At 41.3% G+C, this 12,791-nt stretch overlaps 1 protein-coding gene across 1 annotated transcript; it reads left to right on the top strand.

Annotated features, from left to right (window-relative positions):
* Positions 1 to 641: 641 nt before the first annotated feature.
* On the top strand, positions 642 to 11,789 carry CHRNA6 (cholinergic receptor nicotinic alpha 6 subunit). The gene is made up of 6 exons (XM_064735484.1): positions 642 to 922; positions 3,195 to 3,334; positions 4,468 to 4,512; positions 6,156 to 6,265; positions 6,407 to 7,391; positions 10,308 to 11,789. The coding sequence occupies exons 1-6, from the start codon at positions 844 to 846 to the stop codon at positions 10,428 to 10,430; spliced, it is 1,482 nt and encodes a 493-aa protein (XP_064591554.1). The 5' UTR covers positions 642 to 843; the 3' UTR covers positions 10,431 to 11,789.
* Positions 11,790 to 12,791: the final 1,002 nt, after the last annotated feature.

Genomic DNA, 12,791 nt, shown 5'->3' with positions numbered 1-12,791 from the left:
GTAACACTCTGTTGCAGAGAACTTGGCCTGTAACAGCACCTGGTGGGTTTTTGTCTTTAATCTGCTCCTCCGTTTTCACACTAGCATACTGGCACAGGAGGCTGCACACATGAGGGAAAAAAAAGTTAGAAGAATTGATGTTGTAAGCTGACTGGACTGTCAGGAATGAATTTAGCATGCTTAGTTGCCCCTGTCAGATGGCAATAATAAGTCTACTTGCCTTGGATTTATTCACTGAGAATACTATCAAGCAATTCTATCACTTGATGCTGTGCGCATTTCAAGGTTCGTATGGCTTCTGGTAGACATGTTAAAACCATGTAACATCCATTTCTATCACCTGAAGAATCAGTCCTCAGCTAAGAAAATGAAGCTGTTTCACCTCTGCGTATTGTGACGGACTCACTCAGGTGATCATCGGGCAACAGCTATAAAGCAGCTGCTTCAGCACGATGAGAATTCTTAACCCTTTGGTGAGGGGCTGAGTGAATGCTCCCCCTGCTCCATGATGGCTGTCCTGTGTCTTGCCTTCCCTCTCTCTCCCGCACTCTTGCACATTCCCCGGGGCAGGGGTGCGGGTGACTGGAAATGTGAAGTCACCTGATAGGATGCTGCCTGACTCCCTTCGCTCTGAGCGGCATAGCTCTCCTTGCCTAGTGGTAGTGAAAGCAACTCTGCAATGCTTTGCTCTGCTCAGCAGGCTGCTGAGTTTGCTGCAGATGCAAAACAGAAATCCATCCTTCTACTGCCTGCTTACCACCAGGAGGGTTATATGTCTTCTTGCCTCTTGTTCCTTCTGCCAAACCTCTTTTCTCAAAAGCAAGCTCTGTTCTGCTGCTAGCAATGCATCCTAAGACGTGGCTATGCTGGTGTTGCCCTGCTTTCTGTGTGTGGGCATTCGTGTTCACATCCTTGATTAAAGGTAGGCTCTCTTTGATACCAGTTTCTAGAATATTTTCTAGTTACTGTCTCTGCTTCTGTTTTCTTGAATTAATTCAATGTAAAGCTTCCACCAGCTATTTCTAACCTGAAATCTGTCACACTTCAACAGTATTTGAAAAGAGCTAAAGCAATGCTAGTTTTCCAATGTAAAACTCTTCATTTGTGTTTGATAACTAATGGAAGAACTATTTCTAGAAAACAATGGAAATGGATTAGGGTTCCTAGTAGTTTCATTTGATGCTTCAATTTGCAAGTGCTTTAATAATGCAGGCTATGGATGTGCATGGTCAGTACTTACACTTTCAAAAGTGAGAACTTTAACTATTGTTCACTATTGTTTGTGATCTGTGTTTTAAATGTGCTGCAGTCATTTCTGTTCACAACTCTCATGGAGTTTAGCACGATTTTTACATTTAGGACACATTTATTTTGAAAATCTCACTTCTGCAGATGACCAAGATGTGTATCAAATATACTGCTTGTCTTAGTAAGGCATAAGAAACTGTTTTAAAGCAGCACCATAGGATAAAACCTAAATACTTGTCTGGTTTAATTGCTTTATTTTAAAGCATGTATCTATTAAGAAGCCAGTGGGAAAATTTCAAATGAAACATGATTTTAGATGCATTTGCTTTATGTTCCCACAGTAGTGTACTTCTAATCACAGCGCTATGCGTGGTGATGATGAAATCTGAAAAGAAAAATTTTAGTTCTCTGTTGAATGAAACAATACATGACATAAAAGAATCTAAACTTCATGACATATTCATGTGTCTTCTCTGAATGACGCGGAAAGGATTAAATAAAATATCACGTTTTCAAAATTTTCCGTACATGTAAGTGACCAGTAGGCAGCATTTCATCTTGCAGTGTGATAATCCCCTGCAATTTCAGGATGCTTTGTATCACCTTAGAGGTGAAATCTCTTTTTCAAGAACAGGGGAAGGACAGTCTAATCATGAAAATGCAGCATACTGAGACCAGATGTCTCCCTGCAGGACATCTGCACATCCACAGGCCCTTGAAGGATATGTAAATTGCAAATTTATGTGCCAGACACCATGCTGCCTGGTACAAACCCCTTCTATGTTTAATATTTGCAGTCATAAAGGCTTATCATGGTTACTTGTCTGATGTGTTCTAGTGAAATCTGCGACTAATGCAAAAAACTTATGACAATGAGTCCTAAAACAAATTTTTCCTCAGTTGTATCAGTAATATCTTTGGGATAATCATATAGCTTTGATAACAGAGCTGTGCACAGCATGAGACAGAAATTCTAAATCTTGTGTTTATAAAATGTTTTTATTTTAGGTGCTGAAATACAGTAATGAATTGTAATAGCAAAGTTTCTCAAGAAAATTGTTCTTCTAAGCTGTTGTTGCCAGAGCCAATAAAATTTAATATTTTCCTTTAGAAATGAAAGTGTATAGCCTTTTACACTGTGAAAACAACTGTTTAGACTATATGTAACAGGTTAGGAGCAGTCTTCTTAACTCTGCAGTGAGTCAGCTCAGTGCCTGTCACATACCTTGCTTCTTCTGAGCCATCTGGTATGTTCTTCATTAATGAGGGGTTACAGCTGTGATCTGCTTGTTCCCAAAGAACAGTTCTGTATTACATAGATGCATGCTATTCTATAAGAAATGTTTAATATTTTCACTTTTTTCTTGTTCTTAGAACTTAATAAATGAACTTTCTGCAAAGAAAAATTGTGCTATCTAAAGGGTGAAAATATCAATTGTGAGGATAAAATTCAGTCATAATGTTTAAGATTAGGATGCATCATTGTAGTCATCTAATCACCTGATAGAGATTTTGATACAGTAGTTGCAGCATCAAGCTTTTAATTTCTAAGTAGGTATGCTTTTCATGAACACCCTGTTTTACTGGGAAGATTCACAAAAATTAAATCTGTCACATTTCTGCTTCTTATATTTCACACCACCTTCCTTTGGTGTCATACCAAGGTGGGCCAAATGGAGGCTCATAGGCCAAATCCAGCTTAGGAGACAAAACCACTGAAGCCATTACTTTACTATTTGAGGAAACAAGGAGTAGCCAACATTCTGCAGGAGGATGCTTTCAACTGACACCATACTGGCAGCCTCTCTTCTCTGTGCTCTGGTAGCTTTAAACATGATCACAAGCACAAGGTCCAGAAATATAGCACAGACTGGTATGTTATCCAGCACCTTTTTTCCCCTTTTTCTTCTTTCTGGCTCAGCTGTTCTTTGTCTTTACCAATACAGATACCACAGCCTGCGAATCAGAGGAACGGTTATTTCACAAACTCTTCTCCCAGTACAACCAGTTCATTAGGCCCGTGGAAAATGTGTCTGATCCTGTCACTGTGTATTTTGAACTGGCCATCACCCAGCTTACAAATGTGGTAAGACTCACTCCACAGTACTGCTGAGCTTTGGGGATGGTTGTAAACACATGCAAATTGCTGAAGCAGGAGATGTAATTGTGATGGCTGCACACACCTACAACTCTCCTAGCTTTCATTTCATGTGTTTCTACCTGCACCTGCTGAAACCTTTGCTGTTCTTTTAGTCAGATGAATTGTTCCAGTTGCTTGAAGAAGTGGTTTGAATGACACAGATTTATTTCCTTACTTCTATAGAATCAAACCCCTCTGCTTCAGGTAGCAGCCTCCAGAGCCCAGGGCAGAAGCACTAAATGTTCAAGCCCAGGCTCGCTCTCTTCACAGGGCTAGCCCACTCCAGAGACACCTAGTGTGTCCCAGCATGGGACCAATTCTCCTTTGGGACTACTGTCATTTCCCAGCAGTCCTGAGGGGAAAAATCTTCTCATTTTTTTCAATCTATGTGTTTCAAAATGATGTAAGGGAAAAGTGTGGAAAGTGGAAGCGTGGTGTTTTAAAGCATGAAGGTGGGGATGTATGTTGCATGTTTTGGAATGCAAATGGGTGTGGGGCAAACATACTGGGCAGGACAGAGCCAATGTGGAAGAAACAAAACATCACCTTTCTGATTTGTGACTGATTGGCAATTGCAATAAGTGACCGTAAGAAGGTGGTGTCTGTACAGCAGCTACCTAATTTAGTGCTGGTCAAGTGTATCTGCTCTAGAGGTTTGCATAGAAATTCAAAACACTGTGATACAAAGGTCATTTTCCTTGAATCTCAACCAATTCTGTACTGTGTAATCAGAGTTTTTGAGACACTGAATCCAACAAAATACACAGCCACAAGAAGAATCTCATTCTTTTGGTACAGGTCAGAGCAATTCTAGGTTGTGTGCTCTCCAGATACTCAAATGTCTGGCAAAAGAGTGCAGCTTTCTGTATACCTGATATTTATGGAGCATGATTTTTCAGTAAAGTTTTATTCATTTTTCAGTAGGGTTGCACACAACAATGTACAATGTGTAAACCTCTTGAAAGATGCTAGAAAAAATCTGCTATCAGTTAATGTGAAGTTCTGTTTTCCAGTTTTATGGGCAAACATTTTGGCCATCTCAGGATACTAAAACTGTTTATGCCTATGTTTCTTTATAGGATGAAGTCAATCAGATTATGGAAACAAATTTGTGGCTAAGACACGTAAGTGACTGTGTTGCATTTCTCTTGCATTTTGCATTGAAATTATTAAATGTGTGTTACTTGTAATTCATGTCTATACGATAAGTTTTTGTTTTGTAACAAGGATTTAAAAAATGAATGAGAAGCTCCACAATGAAAAAGTAATTTCTTCATTCTTTTTACCTAGAAGTTATATCTTCTTTCTTTCCTGTGGGATATATTCTCCACCTTCATGATTATTGGTTTTCTTCTGGAAAATCGAGCTGGATGTACTCCTTAAAGAGTGATTAAATATGCCACTCTAGGTATTCCCCATCAAAATATGTATTAGAAGAAGGAGCACGCCTCCATTGTTCCTGATAGCTTTGAGTATTTTTACATAGATAAGTATTGGAATTAAATACCAATATTGCCAGATGGAGCATACCAGGGCTCGTCTGGCCCTTGCTGCTGGACCAAGGGTGGCGGCTGTTGTGTTTCACCTCAGAGACACCTTTGGCTGGCTGGATGTTGCAGCTCAGCACCTGGCACAAGTCCAGGCATGCAGGAACTCAGTTTTACCTCTGGCGGAAAGGCTTTAGGTGAGGGGAAGGAAAGGAATCAAGTTCTGCTGGAGGGTTTGATCCAGAGCTTTATTCCAGGCACACAGACCTCTGAATGTTGCAGCAGCTCCAACAGAACCACGAACCACGTGGTCAGTGTGGCTTTTAACTCCAGGGAGAGGGGGAGGGAAGGGGTAGGTATGCCACCAACCAGGTGAGGGGGGAAGGCTCAGGGGACAAGTGACACCTGGATAACCTAATGTCCCCAGGGCTGAGAGGCATCTTTTGAACTTCGACAGTCACACGATGCCCTTGCTGGAATGCAAGATTGACGGACAGCTCTCAGCAGGGGGCAGGGGAGGAGAAGGGAGAGGTGATTGGCACACCTGGGGAAGGAACCGGGATAAGTGAGACAGGCTATGACATCACACCGCAACTAAGATAAGGATTCTTAGGGGACCTAAACTGCTGAGAAAATATAGCTAACTTTCACCTTTGTTTTCAGGCACTGGTTGTGGTCCAGGCAGAGTTTTCTGTAAAAGAGACCATACTTTTTTTTGCCATAGGTGAGAGACTGTGGAGCATGGCCCCATGATAGGGCAATAGGCAGCAATGCAGGAGAGCTGCTGTGCATCCCTCACTGCCCTGACCTGGTATGTCAGCACTCCTGTGGAACAAATACTGTCTTCTGGCAGCAGCTGCCAGTTCGTGAGCAGGTGGACCAAACATGGGGGTGCTGGTCTCCTCTGGCGCTGTCCTCCTCTCACGTGTGGGGTGCTGCAGCAAGGTCCTATTGTCTCTTGGCAGTGGGGAGGGAATCTTTCACAGACAAGGCTCTCTACTGATGTCGCACAACAGAGGAAAGATCTCAGCATGGCAGCAGTTCATAGCAATTGGCACCCCATCCTGTCACAGAGAAGAGAATAGCAATCAAGAGAGCAGTGTTCACACATGTCTAGTGTTTCTCCAGGTCATGGCCTTCCTTGGAATGATTTTTTGGACCATTGTCCCCTTCTTCACACGCTACACTTCATTACAGTCTGTCATTTTACGGGAAGATCTGAGAAACAGATATTTGTTGATAATTTGAAGTTTTATAATCCTTGTCCATTCTTCTTTCAGATTTGGAATGACTACAAACTGCGATGGGATCCCAGACAATATGATGGCATTGAATTTGTTCGGGTACCAGCAGATAAAATTTGGAAACCAGATATTGTCTTGTATAATAAGTATGATGATTCATTTTACCCATTTTACTGATTCATTTGAATCTTTCTCTCAAAAATATCTCCTTGCATCTCCTATAAAAACGCCCATTACATTTTATTTTCATGGTAATTGTTTTGGTTTTGCCTCATTTGTCTTTCCAGTGCTGTGGGAGATTTTCAAGTTGAAGGCAAGACCAAAGCCCTCCTTCGCTATGATGGAATGATCACCTGGACCCCACCAGCTATTTTTAAAAGCTCCTGTCCTATGGATATTACTTTTTTCCCATTTGATCATCAGAACTGTTCACTCAAATTTGGCTCATGGACCTATGACAAGGCCAAAATTGATCTTTTGATCATTGGATCCAAAGTAGATATGAATGACTTTTGGGAAAATAGTGAATGGGAAATAGTTGATGCTTCTGGCTACAAACATGATATCAAATATAACTGCTGTGAAGAGATCTACACAGACATAACATATTCTTTTTATATTCGAAGGTTGCCAATGTTCTACACCATAAATCTGATCATTCCCTGTCTTTTCATCTCATTCCTGACTGTGTTTGTTTTTTACCTGCCATCTGACTGTGGTGAGAAAGTTAATCTTTGCATCTCAGTGCTTCTTTCTTTGACTGTATTTTTACTGGTGATCACAGAAACAATCCCATCCACCTCTTTAGTAATTCCCTTAGTTGGTGAATATTTACTCTTCACAATGATATTTGTGACTCTGTCAATTGTCATCACAGTGTTTGTCCTCAATATACATTACAGGACTCCAATGACACACACAATGCCCAAATGGGTAAAAACCGTCTTTCTTCACCTTCTCCCCAAAGTCCTGTTGATGCAGAGGCCACTAGAACAGCAGAAAAAAACCACCTCCAGAAAAACCAAGAAAGTATCGGACACTAAGTTGGGCAAGTCAAAGCACAGCAAACACAAAGACACCAAATTGCACAAGGAGCTGCGGTGCAGTCACTGTGATCAGGCAACTGAACTCCGTACCACCAAAAGACAGCTGAGCCATCAGTCTCTGAGATGGATGGCAGAGCACATGGAGTACTCTCCAGAAGTGAAGGATGTCATCAGCAACGTCCAGTTCATCGCAGAGAACATGAGATCTCAAAATGAAACCAAAGAGGTAAGGGAGGTAACCATCCCTTTAGGGCTGGTTTTGTTTGTATTGAAATCAATGGTGATGACAAGGTGGAGTGCCTGTGCGTAAAATCAGGGGCTAGGTCAGCAGGGCACTTGTCCTGGTAGGAGTCTGTTACAGACCTCCTGGGCAGGATGAACAGGCAGGATGAACAGGTATTCTAGAGGAGGTTAGAAGAAGTATCATGATCACCAGCCCTTGCTTTCCTGAGGGACTTGCGCTTGCCAGGAAGCTGCTGGAAGGGAAACAGCAGAGAAGAATCAATCTAGGAGGTTCCTGAAGTGTGTGGAAGATAATTTCCTGACACAGGAAGCAAGCCAACCAGGGACGGTGCCCCACTGGACTCATTGTTTGTGAACAGAGAAGGACTAGTGGGAGATGTGACAGTTGGAGGCCATGGGCACAGCGACCACAGAATGATAGAGTTTTCAGTTTGGGGTTTAGTTGTGAGGCGTGCCAGCAGAACTGGATCTCCAGCAGCTAGACTTTGGCCTGTTTAGGAAATTGATTTCGAGAGTCCCTTTGGAGTGAGTCCCAAACGTCAAAGGAGTCCACAAAGGCTGGGCATAGTCTAAAAAGGAAATCCTAAAGGTACAGAAGCAGTAGGACGAGTTGCTGGGGAAGAAGACCATCTAATGGGTTGTTTGTGTGAGGTCATGAATTTTTTTCTTATTTGGGATTACTATCATAGAAAATGGTGCACACTGTAATTTAAGGGATTCTGGGGCCATATCCTCCTGTGTAAACACAAACTAAAAGAAGCTGCAAAAGGATTTTCTGACACCAGGAACTCATAAGGAGCAGAACTTCTCTGACACTTCAAGATATTTATAAAAGTATTTAGAAACTAATGCAATATATATCTTTGATCTGTCATGGAATTTTTGGTTTTGGTTTTGAATTTTTTTAGATGCTCTATGATGGTAAAATCCATCTTAAATTTAAGTACTGCTGTATTTATATGGAAAATCACAACAACTTTATAAGGGAAATGTTGATATGCATTATTTCTATCAGAATATTTTGTTGAAATTCATACAACTTCAGTAAAACCTAAAGATCACTTTTATTCCCCCCTTTCTTTATGGCCTGCAGAAGAAGTTTCATCTGACAGCAAAATCTATAAACTTCTGAATAAAGGAGTAGAGTTAAGTCAGTGACTGAATTCATAGTGAGAATGTAGCACATGCCAGTCTGAAGCAAAAGACAGGAATCTTTTACCATAGAGGAGGTTGGGGATTGAGCTGAGCCCTGCTTAGTACCTATGGCCTTAGTGCTTTGCTTAACTCACAAATTTCAGCCCTGCTTTCATTATCACGCCAGCTGCACAAAACATATCTATGTACTGATTCAGCTACTTTCTCTGATGGTCTCCCAAAAAGAAGTTTTCCATGCAGTCATGCAAATAACTTACTGTCTTGATTATGCAGCTCAGGGGGAATCTTCTTTTGCTAATTTTGCTGATTTCCATTTTGCAAATCTCTCCTGCCTCATGAAATTTTATTCTTAGTCCAGTGTGTTCATGAGCAGCTTTGTATCTTACCTTTTAGAACATATTAGAGAGGGGAAGCATAACTTTTCATTTACAAAAAATCTCCTTTCTAGGGAAAAACCAAGATTTGTTCTCAGGCAAGCACTGGGAGGCTGCTTCTGCTTCCGCCAGATATACAAATGGGTGGTGTTATGTACTAGTCCTAAATAAATCAAAGCCCTTTAAAAAATGCAGAAACATTTATAGCTGTTGGAGTTCTTCCTGAGTGCTCTTTCATGCAAAATGCAGCTTCCATGTCTGATTTTCAGAAGTCCTCCAAGGTTCTTCCCTGACTACCTGCCTGTTTCTATTCATGTTCATGTTACTATCATGGCCAACTTCTTTTTCGCATAACATCCCTATCACTCAACCCAACACTAATGACTATCATAGCTGTCCTCTCAGTAGCCCTGGGAGGTTGGATAGCATTAAACTAAATACAAACTTGAAAAGTCTTACCTTATTTATCTGTTTCTCTGGCTGAATTGCCATCATCAGAGTCTACAACTTCAAACCTACCCTACTTAAATTTTACTTATACTCTCCAATACCTGCTGCTGTATTCCTCACCCTCAACATGATCAAAATCCTAAAGCCAGTATTTTCTTGGAGGCAAATATAATAAAATTGAAAAAACAAGTGGAAGATCTCTCAACAGAGAGCTCTTAACTAGTCACTAGTTTATATGTGTGAATGTTCTTCTGATGCAGTGTTTCTTGTGCAGTACAAGCTCCAAGGTACAGTTTAAAGGACAGCAGCTTCATTGAATGTGGTTCTAAGATCTGTCTCTCAGCCATGCAAAATCCGTTCTGTCCTGCTTAGCACACAACACTGCAGTTTGCTGGAACCCTTGCTTTGCCATATTCCACATGTCCCTGTGTCCAGTTTCCTGAAATCAGTGGGGCCTGATTGGTGAGACAGTGTTTCAAATCAGACCAGAATAGCAAACTGCATCTTGTGTAGGCTGTCCGGATAAATCCTTCAACAGGGTTTAGTGATGTGCAGCTGTGGTGCTGTGCCTGCTGTTAAACCATCCCACTCTGCACCCACCACATGATCAGGTCCTGTTTGTTAATATCAGCATCACAGCCATGGATTAGCTGCCCTCAGAGTCGAATATTTAGAACAATTCAGCAGACTAGCAGACAGTGTTATATGTTCTCAGCCAAAAGTGGTAAAATGCCATTAGAAAATCAGCTCCCTCTGAAGAGATGTGAAAACGGAGCAACTATAAGCATGACAGGCACATTCCTGACTTGCATGTGTGTTCTTCCTTACATTCAAAAGCACAAAGGGCATTTCTACTGCGTAATGTCAACTGTATGTAACATTACATGTATTTATCCTTCTCTTTTTTTATTCTCTTGCAGGTGGAAGATGATTGGAAATACGTAGCTATGGTGATAGACAGAGTATTTCTCTGGGTATTTATAATCCTGTGTGTGTTTGGGACTGTAGGGCTCTTTATCCAGCCACTAATAGCAGAAACGTAACTCAATCCATTGCTTTTTATCCACTTTTGCTCTTGTTTCATTTTCGGTTCATAGAAATTTACCTTCTATTTCTCTCCTCTAACATCATGCCTCTGCTCATCACCTCATCAGCACCCAGCCACAGAAGCTCCCAGTACAATAAAGTATGCGTTTACATTTATGTTTGAAATCAGACAGATCTTAAGCATTTAATCATATTTGAAGACAAATGGACTTAAAGTTAGAATGTGGTTACCATGTGAGGCATACACATTTGAAAACTTCATGCCTCTAAAATCTTTTAAAATTAGTTTGATCTGCCACTTACTTTTCCATGTAAGGGGACCAAAAGGGGCCCAGAGTCCCCTTTACCTCCTGATAGTAAGTACCAAGACCTTGATGAGCTTCAGCAGGATTTCTAAGCCACCTATCCCACCAAGTTAACAGTGGTCCTAGTCCACAGGTTCTGTTCTGAAAACTCTTGCTTGCTCAGGCTCTGACATAAATCCAGCAGAGAAGGGTTTGTTCCTGACTAGGTACTTGCCATGGACAGAATTGGTTTGACAGCACTGGACTGATCTGAGGTTTTGTGTTTTTAAAGCCCAAGACCAACCTAAATTATGCATATCCCAGCAGGAGAAGGATGGATACCATGAATCCTCTGCAAAGCTGAGCACCCTGTTTCAAACAGCTGTGCAGCAGTGTTCTGCTTCCTGACTCCTCATGGGTCTGTGCTGTGTGTGCAAACCTGAAATTTAGGGCCATGTCCTTTGGGGCTGAGGTTGCTGATTTGTAACTAAGTCTCAATCCTAGTGTGCTTCCTCCTGAAACAGTTAGTAGATGTGTTCCTGATGTGGTTTCTATAAAATGTGGGTGGTTTACCCTTAAGTCCCTCATTTGTTTATATTCTTCTAAGTTTTGTGGTGAAAGGTTCTTCTTTAAAAAGCACCACTTCAACTAAACCAAATGGCTCCAAGAATACAAAGCCCTTGTCTCTTACAAGAACTTCTAAATTTAACTGTGCAGTGTCAATGCAGTGCTTTCAGTGTCTGACATGCATCAGTCTCCGCCCTGAACATCACCAATCCCTGGAAAGTAAAACTCCCTGTTTCTGAAGTCACAGGCTGGCCTTTTACTCTTTTGTGATGTTTTATAATAAAGAGAATAGGAATGAATTAGTGTATATGTTAAAGACAGAATGACAAGAATATAACTGTCTTAATTCACCCAGTCATTATTGTAGAAGAATGAGTAGAAGAAAACTATTATTTTCTGTAATCTCCCTGAATGTTGTTCGATTACGTAGCAACTGACAGACAGATGCATGAAAAAGCATGGTTTATTTTGTCAGCCTGTCAATTAAATGTCACTCCTGAGATACACCTTGAAGAATTTGTGGTTTGGTTTGTTTTTTTTTTTAGATTTCTTCTTGTTAATGTGTTTATAGATGCTACTATTGGCTCTTTAATCAGAAAGAAGGTGAAGGAAAAGAAAGGAAATTTGAAGAGGAGAGTTGAATTCTGAACCTAAAAACTTCATTTCCACAGAAAAGACATCTGACTGCCAGCATTCACGGTTACACTCTTTGACCATCCAAACCATGAAAATATTGTGGCTGAAGGTGCATTGCATTGGTATCTTAAGCATGACAGCTACAACATCACAGCTGAGACAGTATTAAGGCAGAAGGATATGGTTTTTTGTTAAGACTTGTCATTTGCAATATTGTCATCCACAGGCAGAGTAGGTAGACCAGAGGAAAGAGCCAACTGGAGGACTGTCTCCCTAATTGTGTATTTAGTGGCAGACCTTTGTGGGGAACATATTCAATGCTTTTGTGGGCCAGCAGCAAAGAGATTTAGAGAAGCTCAGGATCAGGCAGCACAAGGGAATGAGTAGTGACACTACAGGTGTAGCAGTACCAGATGCAATGCTAGGAATACTCGAGGCCAGAAGCCATACCTGTGCAATTTTCATACATCTCCAACACATGAGCTCTGCTAATCTTCACCAGCATAAACCAGAAAAAGCAGCTTGGCATCAGACACAGACGTGTGAGACAGAGCCATGTGTTGCCTGCGGGTGGGCAACCAAAGTGCTGCATGGTGGAGACAGGACCATCTGTCAGGTGGACACCTGAGGCAGATTCCCAGGAGAGGAGGCTGTCATCTGTCATGGCTAACAGGCAGCCTCCTGGACCCAGTGCTCATTGGGAATACCTATCACTACTGGACCTCAAAAGTCTGGAAACACTGGAAAGAAGAGCCTCCTGGCTCTTTTCCTACAGACATTTCACAGTACTGTCTACAGAAACAAAGGCACTTTATGCAAGAAGAGAGGAGCAACAGATAGAATGGTCAATGTGTATGTGTTTTACGGTTT

Source organism: Zonotrichia leucophrys, chromosome Z (genome assembly GCF_028769735.1).
Source record: "Zonotrichia leucophrys gambelii isolate GWCS_2022_RI chromosome Z, RI_Zleu_2.0, whole genome shotgun sequence".
Classification (NCBI taxonomy): domain Eukaryota; kingdom Metazoa; phylum Chordata; class Aves; order Passeriformes; family Passerellidae; genus Zonotrichia; species Zonotrichia leucophrys.
This window is presented reverse-complemented; position numbering and strand designations above follow the sequence as displayed.